Here is a 16,043-nt window from a genome sequence, read left to right as displayed (position 1 = left end):
AGCAAAACCTCATCTCTACAAAAAATACAGAAATTAGCCAGATGTGGTGGCAGGCACCTATAGTCCCAGCTACTTTGGATGCTGAGGCAGGAGGATTGCTTGAGCCTGGGAGTTGAGGCTGCAGTGATGTGTTTGTGCCACTGCACTCCAGCCTGGGCAACACAGCAAGACCCTATCTCAAAATTATATATAATATTATATATACACATACACACATATATATGTGTATATATACACACATACACACATGCACACATATGTAACTTTGGGAGGCTGAGGTAGGTGGATCACCTGAGGTCAGGAGTTTGAGACCAGCCTGGCCAACCTGGTGAAACCCATCTCTACTAAAAATACAGAATATTAGCTGGGCGTGGTGGTGGAAGCCTGTAATCCCACTACTCAGGAGGCTGAGGCAGGAGAATCACTTGAACTCGGGAGGCAGAAGTTGCAGTGAGCTGAGATTGCACCATTGCACTCCAGCCTGGGCAACAAGAATGAAACTCTTGTCTCAAAAAAAAAATTTTTCTTTTCATAGATCCATGAAAAGTTTCCTTTGGACTGTGGGGACATGGCATCAGTTATTTCAGGCAAAGTGTAGCAGCTTAGTTTTGTTTAACAGGCTGCTGAAATGCAGGTCTGAAGGGCTGTATACTATAAATAGCATCAAACTGGGTTTGCGGTTTCAAGGGGGATTGAAAAATGCTCCCACCTTCTCATGTTTGCTTTCAGGCTGAATATCTTTATCTTGAGAGAGGAAGAAGCCAAGAGACAAGACTGAGGTGGACATCACGGTGATGAAGGAGCCGGTGGACGTGTCATCCTCTTATCTCATACTGGACCCTCCCAAGGAGGACGTGACCATTTCCCCGTCCAGCAAGACCATCACCAGCAAGAAGCAGCAGCAGTAGCGAGCCCCGAGGACATACACAGAGGCTTAGGGCAGCACGTGCGGTAAGATTTCCTGAGCGTTACAGTGCTCAGCATTGCACTCGTTGCAGTGTTTTAAAATACCGCCTGGCCCACTGCATCTCAGGTTTCCTACATGGCTGGATTATGGGAGTTTGAGACCAGCCAGGGTAATATAGTGAGACCCCATCTCTGCAATATTAAAAAATTAGCCGAGCATGGTGGTGTGTACCTGTGGTTCTAGCTTCTTGGGAGGCTGAGGCGGGAGGATTGCAGTGAGCCCAGGAGATTGAGGGTGCTGTGAGCCACTGCATTGCAGCCTGGGTCACGGACCTGGTGGCTGGTGTGATCTACAAATAGGCAGCAGGAGACTCAACATAAAACCAGAATTTTAAAAACTTTAACAATTTATTAATCTTATTTTCCAGTAAAATATTCACATAATGTCAAAAGAATAGAATGATAGTCAACTACCTTTGATTCCACATAAATATTTAAAATCTAAAAACTTCAGGAGATCAGGAGACCGAGTAGAAATGTGATTCTTCAAAGCAAGTATTGCTTTTCCCTTGTCCTGAATGCGGTCCGTCATATGACCAGTAACTTGCATATGACCAAATGTTTGCCGGGTGTTTTTCAAATACGCTTTCGGTGAGTCATCAGTCAATCCAAGAAGAAGATGTTGTTGAACTGCGTTGCACAAAGTTTCTTGAACTCTTCTGCAAATAGGACGGACAACAGTGAGGAAGGAAGAGGCACTTGCTTAAAAGGTTACATGATCTATAATTAAATTCTACTTGGGTAAAATTAGGAATAGATATTTGCATTGATTTTGACCTTAAATCCCAGAAGACTAGGCAAGAATTTTTTTTTTTTTTTTTTTTTTGAGACAGAGTTTTGCTCTGTCACCCAGGCTGGAGTGTACTGGTGTGATCCTGGCTCATTGCAGCCTCCACCTCCCAAGTATATGGGACAACAGGTGCACACCACCACACCCGGCTAATTTTTGTACTTTTGGGTAGCGACAGGGTTTTGCCAGGCTGGTCTTGAACTCCTAACCTCAGGTGATCCGCCCACCTTGGCCTCCCAAAGTGCTGGGACTGCAGGCGTGAACCACTGTGCCCAGCCAAGAAATGTTCACAAGAGGGGAGAAAACCACCTAAGAAACCTACCAGGCCGCAGCAGTTTTGAGCATGTAACACTGTCGCCCGGCCTGAGGAACTGCAAGCAAAGTGCCCAGGACACCCGGGGAGGGAGTTAGAAGCACAAGGCTGGCGCTGTTGTCATCCTGGGAGAACTGATGGAACAACAGAGAAACTGACAGCGACCCTGAGCTGCAGACCCAGCGCCCCACAGACGTGTCAGGATTTTGATCTTATCGAATTCAGTTTAGATCAGGCTTGTATTAACTGATGTTTCTAATGCACACAATTACTAATGCAAGTGTTAATAATAGAAAAATGTATGCTCGAGAAGATACAAGGGGAAAAAAAAGACACTGACACTGAATTTCCACAGTGTACATGTGGGGCATTGCCCAAGGGGGCAGCTCTGCCGAGGTGCGGTCCCCTCTCTCTAGGGCAGCCGAGCTGTCAGCAGAGCAGCTGCCGGGTCACCCCGTGCGGTGGGCATGGCTGGCCGCTTTGGCAGGAAGGCAGAAGAAAATGCCTTATTCTGCCAGTGTACAGAGGGATCATTGTAAACAGCTACATGAACCTGGCAGCTTCTCCCTACAAAAGATATTAAAAAAGGACATTTGGGGCTAGGCAAGGTGGCTCCCGCCTGTAATCCCAGCTCTTTGGGAGGCTGGAGGATCGCTTGAGGCCTGGAGTTTGAGCCCAGCCTGGGCAACAGAGCAAGACTCAGTCTCAAAAAAAAAAAAAAAAAATTGGCGGGTACTTGATGACACATGCCTGTGGGCTCAGCTACTCGAGAGGCTGAGGTGGGAGGACCGCTTGAGCCTAGGAGTTGGAGGCTGTGGTGAGCTATGAACGCACCACTGCACTCCAGTCTGTGTGACAAAGTGAGACCCTGTCTCCAAAAAGGGGACATTTCTTAATACACAGTAAAGTTACTTTTTTCTTTTCTTTTTTTTTTTTTAGCATTGTAGAAAATAATTTTCTTTGGGCCATTGTCAAATTTCCTGTGCTACAGGAAAGTCTTGTCAGTTTTCCAAGGAAGAGAAAATGGACCAAATGTTGAGGAGAGGCACCTGCTTAGAATCTCAGCAGACATTTGTTCTATTTCTCATGTTTCTATTTTTTAACCAGGTTTAATACAGTGAAAAAACAACCTTTCCATATCAGCAGCATTAAAATTCTCCTGAAATACCAAATCCTACTTACCATTTACTTCAATCAGGTTTGCATTTTTTTGATTCAAAATAACGTAGAGCTCCCGCCGATCCGACTTCTTTCCAACAACCCAGTAATCATGGCCTTCACGATGATCTCCTCATCCTCATCCACTCTGCAAGAGGAGAGTTTCAGAAGGCGCCGTTCGTTACTCATATGGCTGGACTGGGCAAGCAAGCATTCCAAAACAAGAACAGGAAATGGAACAGGCGCACGTGGCATTGAAAAGGCTCAGGGAGTCCCGTGTGAGGGAACCGGTGACTAAGGGGCTCCTGAGTGTGTTTGGAAGTGGCGCCCATGAAGTTCAAACTTCAACCCCATGGAAAGGGCTCTGGGTCATTTGGCTTTGAAGGGACTTTCCATGTCTTGTCTTTTCTTAGAAAGGGGACACCTGATTGGAGAAGTGACTGGAATCACCTGGTGAAGTCACTGTTGATGTCACCGAGAATCTTCATTAAATCCGGGTGCACGGAAGTGAGTGACACACTGGGCGTTTTCCTCATGTGAACTGTGCTCTTCTCGGCCAGATTCATGTGGTTGAAGTAAATAAACTTCAACTGGGATTCTTTCTCAGACCTGTACAAACATGTCACAAAGACGGTTAAACTGGGGTTCTTTCTCAGATCTGTACAAACATGTCACAAAGACGGTAACACCCTGGATGGATGTAACCAAAAGATACAACTAGATTCTTTTTATAAAATTTTTTTGAGATGGAGTCTCACTGTCACCCAGGCTGGAGTGCAGTGACGCAATCTCGGTTCACTGCAACCTCCGCCTCCTGGGTTCAAGCGATTCTCCTGCCTCAGCCTCCTGAGTAGCTGGGATTACAGGCACACGCCACCACGCCCAGCTAAGCTTTGCATTTTTAATAGAGACATGGTTTCACCATGTTGGCCCGGCTGGTCTCGATCTGACCTTGTGATCCGCCCGTCCCGGCCCTCTTTTTCTAAACAAAGTTTAACGGGAACATCGCCATTGCCACGCATTCATGTGTTGTCTGCTTTCCTGTCAAAATGACAGTTGAGTGGTTGTAACACATACATCTACATACAGCCTGGGACGTCTGAAATGCTTCTTATTTGGTCCTTTACCGTAAAAGGCTGCCAACCCCTGCGTTAGGAGAGTAACATCTCATTCCTCCCCCAGTGTGGGGAAGGAGCGTCCCATGGAAATTAACCTGCCTCGTGACCGAAGCCTATGACAATATGTATGTAACAAAGCTTTTCCTCCTGTCATCCCCAGTGGAAATCATTGTGAAACGCAGTCGCCTTTTCCACTGCAGTCTAATGAACATTTTAAATGGGATACGCCTTTTAATTTCTTAAACTGACTAGGCAATGCTATGACACTGCCTCCCAGGTCAGCGTCTGTGACCTCCTCGGGGACCTAGTGGGAAAAGCTGAGCCTCACCCCTCCCAGGGCCCCTCCCCTCCCCTCACTGCACACCCTGGGGCCTGGGATGGAGCCTGAGCACAGCCCCGCCCCGGGCTCAGAAGCCTCCTCTGCTTGCTTCGGGGTTAGCATGTTCTGGAGGGCTGGGGGTGCCGGAAATCCGACCTCCGGACAAGTGGGGTACTACTGAAATACTCTACATCTAGGCAAAGAACGAACGTGGAGGATTTAGTTTCCAGGAACATGAAAAGAAACTTTTTATAAAACCAGAATTTGTTTTCAGTAGCTCCCTAAGGCTAAGGAAAGTATAATGACAAGAAAAACTGGAAGGAGTTGCCAATTGAGTCGTCTGCATAGACAAGGAAGTTAAATCGGGTGTAAGCTTCTATCATCCTCAAAACACTCTGTGCGGCCAGGCGCGGTGGCTCATGCCTGTAATCCCAGCACTTTGGGAGGCCAAGGAGGGAGGATTGCCTGAGCCCAGTAGTTCAAGACCAGCCTGGGCAACATGGCGAAACCCTGTCTCTACCAAAAAATACAAAACTTAGCCAGGCGTGGTGGCCCACACCTGTAGTCCTAGCTCTACAGCGGGAGGCTGAGGTGGGAGGATCACTTAGAGCGTGGGAGGTCAAGGCTGCAGTGAGCCATGATTGCGCCACTGCACTCCAGCATGGGCGACACCAGGAGACCCTGTCTCCAAAAACCCACAAAAAAACAACAGGTGACGCGTTCTCTGTGGTCACTACACTTTGTCACTTTCCATCTGTTAGTTGATAACCTGCGTGATCCAAACCGATTTAACTCACTATGCCTCCTTCACAAAGGAAAACCTGGTATTTTCACGGCCAAAGAATTCAATGATTCAGCAGCACTGTCCAGATGTAAGCTATTGGCCAGGCGCAGTGGCTCATGCCTGTAATCCCAGCACTTTGGAAGATCGAGGTTGGTGGATCACCTGAGGTCAAGAGTTCAAGACCAGCCTGGCCAACATGGCAAAACCCCATCTCTACAAAAATAAAAAATTACCCAGGCATGATGGCACCCAGCTACTCAGGAGGCTGAGGCAAGAGAATCGCTTGAGCCTGGGAGGGCGGAGGTTGCAGTGAGCCGAGATCATGCCATTGTACCCTAGCCTGGGCGACCGAGCGAGACTCCCTCTCAAAGAAAACCCAAAAAAAACAACGTATGAACACTAAGAACATGAGTTATGCTGAAATGCACAGCATTTTAGTAACTTCTCCAATGTGTAGAGAGCCCAATGTGTAAAAGCAGGACTCAACTTCGCAAAGGGCTTTCCATGACCTCACTTTTCACTTTATAATAACTATTTTATATTGAGAAAAGATAGGGAAGGCCGGGTGCTGTGGCTCACACCTGTAATCCCAGCACTTTGGGAAGCTGAGGCGGGTGGATCACTTGAGGTCAGGAGTTCAACACCAACCTGGCCAACATGGTGAAACCCTGTCTCTACTAAAAATATAAAAATTAGCCCGGCATGGTGGTACACTCCTGTAATCCCAGCTACTTGAGAGGCTGAGGCATGAGAATCGCTTGAACCTGGGAGGCGGAGGCTGCAGTGAGCTGAGATCAGGCCACTGCATACTCTAGCCTGGGCGACAGAGTGAGACTTTGTCTCAAAAGCTAGGGAGGAAGAATTCAAGGACGTTTCAGTGTCTTGAGAGTTAGAGGAGCGAATCCTGCCTCTCCCACTCAGTGTAGACCCTTCAGGCTGCCACATTGAGTACCCAGGCCCAGTGCCCCACGTCCCAGCCAGTTTCCCCTACATTTTCACACAACGAGAGGCAAAATGCTTTCAGTCTGTGCACACCAAAACCATGCTGACTACTGCCCGTGTGAACGTCACCATCGGGGCCAGTGAAATGGGATGTTCCAATCGGCAGGGAGCTGAGGGAAGGTATTTAACAGAAGACCCAGCCCCAGCTACCATCATGGGGCAGAAAAACTCAGGTCGGCTTCCCCAGGACCCTTTCCGACAGGCCTGAATGGCACGTATCACCGTTCTCTAGATCCCACGAGAGCATAGGACTGTTACCACCACCCACATCTGGAAGTAAAACTACGCGTGTTTTAACAGCTGCTCAATGCATGAACGTGAACAGAAAGCAAAGTACAAACCCAGACATCCTCTTGTTGATGTTAAACTGCTCGCAGATGTCAGAGGCCAGCACCGTGAGCTGGGGCCCAACGACGCTGTCCAGTCTTCGGCAAAAATCCAGTGTTGGCTGGATAGAGGCTGGCGAGTCATGACAAAACATACTGGTAAGATTCATGTGACTGTCCGAGGCTGAACAACTGTATTCAAACGAAAACGTCACTGATCTGGGAAAGCAAATGATGAAACGCTCAGGCCCCTCCTTCTCCTCAAATACAGGAGAAACAGAAGATGGAAAACCGGTTACGTTTCAGATGGAAAAAGGCAAAGACCTCTCACTGGGAAAAGGCGACTGAGGTGCACCCTGTGGGGTGGTAAGTGGCTGCCGACCCCAGAAACGCCTCAGAAGGTCGTATGTTTATTTAATAAACATTACGTAGCACTCACGGGCCAGGTGCTGTTTGGTGCTTCACACACATGACCTCATTCAATCCTCAGAGCCCCCCGAGAGAGGTACCACTGCCGTCTCCAGCTCGCGGTCAGCAGGGCACAGAAAGATGCCCACATTCTGCTGACAAGTAGAAAAACTAGGACTTAAAAAATAGGAGCAATGGCTAGTTCAGGAGCCAGGGAGGTCCCAGATGGGGAAGAGGCTCCTCTCTGTGCCTCTACATTGCTGACGACAACACATTTATCATTTAATGGGCTGGGTGTGGGGGCTCATGCCCAAAATCCCAGCACTTTCGGAGGCTAAGGTGGGGGATCACTTGAGCCCAGGAGTTTGATACTAGCCTGGGCAACATAGCGAGTCGCTGTCTAAACAACAACAAGAACATTAGCTGGGTGCGGCTGTGTGGGCTGGCAGCTCCCAGTGACCCGGGAGGCCCAGATGGGAAGATCACTTGAACGCAGGTGGTCAAGGCTACAGTGAGCTACGATCGTGCCACTGTGCTCCAAGAGTGAAACCCCATCTCAAACAAAAAACCCCCAAACAACTGAAACCCCCAAAACATATCATTTAAGAATAGGACGCAGCAAAGTACAAAAAGCTTAGGCTGAAATGAGACGAAGGCGCGTACCCACCGTCAATCATAAAGCACACAGCCGCACTCATGGCCTGGGAAGAGAACAAACCTAAGGTTATGAAATGGTAGAAAAAAGGAGACTTTCACATAATCACAATCTGTTCAAAGTCGACAGGGCCAAATCAACGGTAAAAAGATGCTTTTCAGTCAACTAGAGCCATCTGGACACAGGCTGCCCATTCCGTGATGCGAGGGGAGCGCTGTGCACCTTGTCAGGTGTGACAGTGCCTGTGGGGAGGTGACCACAGACGTCCTCATCAGAGAGCACAGGGAAGTGTCCGGGACTGACATGAGGACTTAAAATGCTCTTGCAAACCCAACAACACAACACGGAGAGGCAACAAAACCAGAATCTTATTCACTTGTGTGATGGGGACTTAGGGGCTCACTGTTTTCGTCTCTCCGTGTATATTCCAGAGAGAGAATTGGCAGAAACTGTCAATTATTCTGTGATGATTTCCACTGACACAAGTTTACAAACACAGCAAATGGATATCATCTTGTTTCACTTTATTATAGCAAATAATTACAGTTATGACATTAGACATAGCAACCTACAACAACCAGGACCACAGATAACCAAAAATGTTTAAAATTTATCAAAGCAATTATGGTTAAAAAAGGCTCAACAGGCCGGGCTGCGGTGGCTCACGCACGCCTGTAATCCCAGCACTTTCGGAGGCTGAGGCGCGTGGATCACGAGGTCAGGAGATTGAGACCATCCTGGCTAACACAGTGAAACCCCGTCTCTACTAAAAATACAAAAGAATTAGCCGGGCATGGTGGCGGGCGCCTGTAGTCCCAGCTACTCGGGAGGCTGAGGCAGGAGAATGGTGTGAACCTGGGAGGCAGAGCTTGCAGTGAGCCACGGCACTCCAGCCTGGGCGACACAGCGAGACTCTGTCTCCAAAAAAAAAAAAAAAAAAAAAAAAAAGGCTCAACAGAACATCAAGCCTGACGATGAAAGCCACAGACTTCCTTCTCTGAGCCCTCCTCCCCAGCAACCACTTTAACCTGTTATTAGACAACGGGCTTATCCTAACTCTTTAACGTACCCTCTTTAGACATCGTATTGACTTCCTGCTCATGTCATGATGGGTGTGACCCCTCATCTGCCTTCCCCCCTCCTCCTCTATGGTTTACAGCCATTCTATTTCCTCCGCTGGCCGCCTTCCACCAGCCACAGGCCTCCACTCCTGAAATCACATTCCCACCTGCCCCAGTACCTCTTCCCACTTCCAAGAGCGAGATCCTGTCTCAGAGATGAAAGATCTCAAATCAGTGACCTGACCTTTCGTCTTAAGATCCTGGACAAAAGGAGTCAACTAAACCTAAAGCAAGTGGGGCCGGGTGCGGTGGCTCACACCTGTAATCCCAGCACTTTGAGAGGCCGAGGCGGGTGGATCACCTGAGGTCAGGAGTTTGAGACCAGCCTAACACGGCGAAACCCCGTCTCTACTAAAAGTACAAAAAAATTAGCCGGGCGTGGTGGTGTGCGCCTATAATCCCAGCTACTCAGGAGGCTGAGGCAAGAGAATTGTGTGAACCTGGGAGGCAGAGGTTGCAGTGAGCCGAGACTGTGCCACTGCACTCCAGCCTGGGTGACAGAGCGGGACTGTCTCAAAAACAAAGAAACCTAAAGCAAATGGAAGGAAATACTAAAAGATGAGAGCAGAAACAAACTCGATAGAGAAAAATCACAGAGAAAATAAATGAAACCAAAAGTCAGTTCTCTGAAAAGACCAACATTGAAAACCTTTTCCTTTTTTCTTGTGAAGATTCCAGAAGTATGAGGAACCTTCAGCTGGACTGTAGAACAAGAAACAAACAGAGAAGACTCAAATTACTAAAACCAGGAATGAAAGAGGAGACATCACTACTGACTTTACAGGAAAAATGAAGGCGTATCCGGCTTTACCTATAATACCATGAAAACCCACGTGCCGACAAATCAAATTGAATCGGACAAATTCCTAGAAAGACACAAACTACCAAAGCCGACTCAAGAAGAAACAAAATCAAACTTCTAACAAGTAAAGAGATTAACCCATTTATGCTGGAGGTTGTAAATCTTTTCTGTGAAAAATGAGACCTTGGCGATGACCTTCAGCAGGATATAAATAACTCCCACAAGCTTAGTGTTCCAATAATGGAACGCTACGCACAGTTATTAACTTTAAAACTTCCCACAAAGAAAAGCCCAGATGCAGAGAGCTTGACTGTGAAGTCTACGAAACATGTAAAGAGGAATTAACACTAGTGCTTCACTGTCTTCCAAAAAAATAGGAGGGAACACTTCCCAACACCTTCTATTGGGCCAGCACTGCTCAAAGATACCACAAGAAAACAAAACTACAGGCCAATATCCCTTACAGCCCAAGCCTGTACAGCACCCACTCCACCTCTGGAGGGCTGGAGACTAAGGCCGGCCACACGGGCCCAGCTGTGTCTCTGTGGCCAATCCCCAATAAAAACTCTGGATCTTGAGGCTCAGGTGAGCTTCCCTGGATGGCAGTACTCCATAGAGACCGCCATACATCCTCGATGGGGGAAACAGGCACTGTGCTGTCCACATGACCCCAACGGGAGAGGACAGCCGGAAGCTCACACCAGAGCGGGACTCCATCTCAAAAACAAAAACCAAAAACCAAAAAACCAGAAACCCAAAAAACCAAACAAACCTAAAGCAAATGGAAAGACTCCTGTGCGTACATTCTTCCTTATCCCTGGTTTTGCTTCCCGTGGTTTCAGTCATGTGAGCGACAGTGTAATAAAATACTGCGGTAAGGGGGAAGTAAACCACGTTCTCATTACTTTTATTGCAGCATATTGTTATAGTCCAATCCTGATTACTATTACTTTTTGTGAGATGGGGTCTCACTCTGTTGTCCAGGCTAGAGCACAATGGCACTATCTTGGCTCACTGCAACCTCCGCCCCCCAGGTTCAAGCGATTCTCCTGACTCAGCCTCCTGAGTAACTTGGATTACACGTGCATGCCATCATGCCTGGCTAACTTTTGTATTTGTAGTAGAGGCGGGGTTTCACCATGCTGGCCAGGCTGGCCTCAAGTTCCTGGCCTCAAGTGATCTGCCTGCCTTGGCCTCCCAAAGTGCTGGGATTACAGGTGTGAGCCACTGTGCCCGGCCTTATTATTGCTATTAACCTTACTGTACTGAATGTATAAATTAAACATTATCATAGGCATGTATGTACAGGAAAAAACACAGTATGTGAAAGGTTTGGTACTGTCCCCGGTTTCAGGTACCCACTGGGGGTTCTGGAACACATGACCTTTGGCTCCGGCATACTGCTGTAGAAAGCCTTTTCTGAGTCCTGAAGTACTTCTAGCGAACTCTTACCCTAAAGGTGGTCATGGGGACTCCCAAACTTGCAGCTGGTGTCAGAAGTGAGGATGGTCTTGCAGACTCATGAACCTTGCAACTAGAAATCACTAAATTGTACATTTTAAGTGTAGAAGGGTGAGTTGTATGGTACGTGCATTGTATCTCAAAGTCATTAAGAAAAAGATAAGGGCCCTTTAACACAGCCACAATCCCATTATCACACCCCAAATTATGTCTGTAGATTGACTCTAAAAACAGAAATGTAATCAACAAGCATATTACACACCAGGCTTATGGAGATTTCAGAGTCATTACCTGGGTCATTCAAAGGGGAATGATTGTTTTCTTGAGATGGGGTCTCGAATTTTCGCCTGATCCACAAATGGACATTCTTCCTACTCCAATTCCTGCTCTAAATTACACCTCCAACATTTTGGTTTGCTTTTTCGACCACATCTTTCTGTAGGCTCTTCCTGGAATCTCCCCGTCCCTGCCTCTGTCGCAGCTCAACTTTGACTCTCTCAAGCACGCCATGTGATGAACAAAACATCTTTTTACTTTGGCGGCTTGAACCCTGGAGCCCTCCCTCCTCCTGCTCGGTCATGGAGGTGCTGGAGGTTGGGGTGTCGCCAGACCTTAAGAGCCTGATCACCCCAAGATTTCCTTGTACCGTCTCATGCGTGAGAACTACTGCTCTGGATCCCAACTGTTCTTTTCTGGTTTGTTCACTTATTCTGCTGACGGATGACCCTGTGTGACACCCTGAGGAAGGGTGCATGAGGGTACACTTCTTGAGGCTTTTCATATTTAACGTTTTTTTTTTTTTTTTTTGAGACGGAGTCCTGCTCTGTTGCCCAGACTAGAGTGCAGTGGCGTAATCTCAGCTCACTACAACCTCCGCCTCCTGGGTACAAGTGATTCTCCTGCGTCAGCCTCCAGAGTAGCTGGGATTACAGGCATGTGCCACCATGCCTGGCTAATTTTTTGTATTTTTAGTAGAGACAGGGTTTCCCCATGCTGGCCAGACTGGTCTCGAACTCCAGACCTCAAGTGATCCGCCCACCTCAGGCCTCCCAAAGTGTTGGGATTACAGGCGTGAGCCACCGTGCCTGGGCTAATGTCTTTTGTCTCACCTGTGGTTGACAGCTTGGCGTGACAAAGAACTCTGTGCTCAAATTCATTTTCTCTCAGAACTCTGCAAGTCTCTCTTCCACTGTCACATAACGTCTGGTGCTGGATATGAAACTGTTGATACCAGTTTCATTATTTTCGAGACAGGGTTTCATTGTGTCACCCAGGCTAGAATGCAGTGGTGTGATCATAGCTCACTGCAGCCTCCAACTCTTGGGCTCAAGTGGTTCTCCTGCCTCAGCCTCCTGAGTAGCTGGGACTACAGATGAGCAATACCATGCCTGGCTAATTTTTAAACATTTTTCTGTCGACACAGGGTCTTACTATGTTGCCCAGGCTGGCCTCTAACTCCTGGCCTCAAGCGATCCACCTTGGCCTCCCAAAGTGCTGGGACTGTACCTGGCCCATTTCCATTTTATATTAATAGACACAACTCTTCTAATTAGTAGATATTAATTTTTTAAAGTTCTTGTCTGTCCTTGGAATCATTTTTGTTTCTTTTGAGACCTCTAGTTTTGTTTTCACAGCCATAGTTAACAATGAGGGAACGAGAAGGCTCACCAGGCTTCACTCTGAGTGCAGGATGAAGGTCTCAGTTCTGCCTGGGAGACAGAAATGCCAGAATGAGGGCCTCACTCTCGGGTCAGACATCCACGTTAGCCACGCGGGGTCTCTTCAGACTGTTTCCTTTCTTTAAACAGACCCTCACTTGTCACCCAGGGATGGATGCTCAGCCGCGGGCCTATCTGTGCAAGGATGGGGGAAGGGGAAGCTCACTGGCCTCTCTGCCACACTTCACTTCCCCACCTTTCCAGGCCCAGTCCCCACTCTGACAACTCAGGTGACCCCTCCTCCAAGTCAGGAGCTTCTCTGGGCTTCCGCAGGGCTGTGGGGGTCCTTTGCCTTAGCACAGGGTTGCCACTCATATTCCAGGCCTGTTCCGGCACCGCCCTCCATCAGGCGTGGCTGACAAGTCCCGTCTACCTTCCAGAGAGGGACAGGACTCCCTCATCCTGACACACCCCGCTCCTTCCTGTTCCCTGACAGCATCATTTCTGAGCCTTTATGCATGAAAACTTCTCCGCAGCCTCAGGCAGTAAAGAAGAGAAGCACATACGCCTGCTCTGACTTCTTTCTTGAACCAAAAACTGCCTTTAATTAGAAACACAACCTGAGTACATATCCTTACAAGATGATGTCCTGACAGAAACAAATACGATCCTTATGGAATTAGCAAGCCTATAGCCTTAAAATCAGAGCAAAAGCAACATGTACAGACATGTGGCCATGGCCCCCATCCGGAGCCATTTCGAGAACAGGCAGCACCAACCTCTGAAAGCCTTTGGTTTGAGAGCACGTGGGACTTCACACGTTTATGAATCACCATCTTCAACAGTTTCTCTTTCACTAATAACAAAACTGTTTAAAAGGAGCTGAAAATAAACTTATTACTCCGGAAGAACACCCATTTTGAGTTTTACCATAATCAGAACCTCCAAAATCTTTTCCAAGAAACATTTAAGAGGTTTGCATACGCACTCATGTACACGTGCAAGAAAGACCGACTTCAGTATTGATCAGTAACACTGGAGGGAAAAAAGTTGTTACCTTATAAACAATTAAATGGAGCTCTTCATAAGTGTCATCTGTCTTTACAAAAATTTTGGGGAATCTGCATTTTGCATCTGGATCATTAAGGTTCAAGGGTCCGGTAAGAAATCTTAAAAGCAAGAACAGACATGACTTGATTCAATGAGGTGAATTAGAATCAGGAATCTAGAAACAGAACACACTCCTACTTAATATTCACCAGTTGCTTTCGATGCCAGGTGCTATTTGGATAACACCGTATCAGAATATGCTGGCCGGGCATGGTGGCTCACGCCTGTAATCCCAGCACTTTGGGAGGCCGAGGTGGGTGGATCACCTTAAGTCAGGAGTTCAAGAGCAGCCTGGCCAACATAGCAAAACCTCGTCTCTACTGAAAATACAAAAATTAGCTGGGCGTGGTGGTGGGCACCTGTAATCCCAGCCACTTGAGAGGCTGAGGCAGGGGAATTGCTTGAACCCGGGAGGCGGCATCTATAGTGAGCTGAGATCGTGCCACTGCACTCCACACTCCAGCCTGGGCGACAGACACTCCATCTCAAAAAAAAAAAAAAGGCGGAGTACGCTAAAGTAAGTTTTAACTCATTGGAAACAATAAACTTTCCTTTGTTGATTACTGTCAATTAGATGGCACAAAGATATTTCAACGTCCATATTATCTTTACCAAAAAGATAATAGGCCAGGCATGGTGGCTCACACCTGTAATCCCAGCACTTTGAGAGGCCAAGGCAGGTGGGTCACTTGAAGTCAGGAGTTCAAGACCAGCCTGGCCAACATGATGAAACCGTGTCTCTACTAAAAATACAAAATGAATTAGCCAGGCACAGTGGCTTGGGCCTGTGGTTCCAGCTACTGGGGAGGCTGAGGCATGAGAATCGCTTGAGCCTGGGAGGCAGAGGTTGCAGTGAGCCGAGATCTTGCCACTGCACTCCAGGCTGGGTAACAGAGCCAGACTCTGAGTCAAGAAAAAAAGAAAGGAAAAGGAAGAAGGAAAACCCAGTATCGTAAGTCAAAGAACAGAAGCCCTGCCTTCCACAGTGCTGACGATTTCCTGGCATTTCTGCTACTGGAGAACCCCTTCCTGCTAACTGCAAATAAATGTAAGGTTGAGAATGACTTATCAGACTTTTTATTTATTTTCCAAGCTTTGAAAAGCAGCATTCATTATCTACTGAGTTGGTTCCATGCCATTTGTCTTTTTCTTTTAGAGACAGGATCTTGTTCTGTTGCCCAGGCTGGAATGCAGTGTGGCATGACAATGACTCACTGTAGCCTTGAACTGAGCTCAAGCAATCCTCCCACCTCAGCCTCAAGATACAGGCATGTGGGACCACACCTGGCTACGTTTTAAATTTTTGCCCAGGTGAGGTGGCTCATGCCTATAATCCCAGCACTTTGGGAGGCCGAGGCAGGCAGATTACTTGAGCCCAGGGGTTTGAGAGCAGCCTGGGCAACATGGCAAGATCCCATGTCTACAAAAAAAAAATGAGCCAGGTGTGGTGGCATACACCTGTATTCTCAGCTACTTGGGAGTTTGAGGTGGGAGGACCACTTGAGCCCAGGAGTTTGAGACCAGACGAGTCAACGCAGTGAGACCTTGTCTCTAAAAAAAAAAAAAAAATTGAGAGAGGGAGGACAAGAGAGAGGGAACGAACAAGCGGAGAGAGTGAGTTCAACTGAGCCAAATGATTTTTGTGTGTTAAGCTCTGAAAATACTTTCGGGAGAACACAGCGATATCATTTACAAGTTCTCTGCAGAAAACCGGGAAATTCAGTACTAGAGTAGAAAGCCAGGTAGGCACTAAAACATCTACTGAAAATTAGGTCTCATGTTGATAGAGGAGAAGACGACACAGGTCAACTGTTTTCAACATCACTGGCATTTTAAAGGTTCCTAGAACCTGATCTAAAATCCAATTTTTCAGCCAGGAGCGGCAGCTCACGCCTGTAATCACAGCACTTTGGGAGGCTGAGGAGGGTCAATCACCTGAGATCAGGAGTTTGAGCCCAGCCTGGCCAAGATGGTGAAACCCCGTCTCTACTAAAAATACAAAAATTAGCTGGGCATGGTGGCGGATGCCTGTAATCTCAGCTACTTGGGAGC

General features: G+C 47.5%; 1 protein-coding gene and 1 pseudogene across 1 annotated transcript in view; one reads left to right on the top strand and one right to left on the bottom strand.

The window, feature by feature from the left end:
- The window catches only part of LOC115898163 (radial spoke head 10 homolog B2-like), a 33,048-nt gene extending 32,140 nt beyond the window's left edge, over nt 1-908 (top strand). The window contains exon 16 of the mRNA XM_030931978.1: nt 753-908. Within this exon, the coding sequence (XP_030787838.1) occupies nt 753-908 (156 nt within the window). The remainder of the gene's footprint in view (nt 1-752) is intronic.
- Nucleotides 909-1,295: 387 nt separating this feature from the next.
- The window catches only part of LOC104665009, a 29,432-nt pseudogene continuing 14,684 nt past the window's right edge, over nt 1,296-16,043 (bottom strand).

The sequence above is a fragment of the Rhinopithecus roxellana genome, chromosome 6 (genome assembly GCF_007565055.1).
Source record: "Rhinopithecus roxellana isolate Shanxi Qingling chromosome 6, ASM756505v1, whole genome shotgun sequence".
In the NCBI taxonomy this organism is placed as follows: Eukaryota; Metazoa; Chordata; class Mammalia; order Primates; family Cercopithecidae; genus Rhinopithecus; species Rhinopithecus roxellana.
This window is presented reverse-complemented; position numbering and strand designations above follow the sequence as displayed.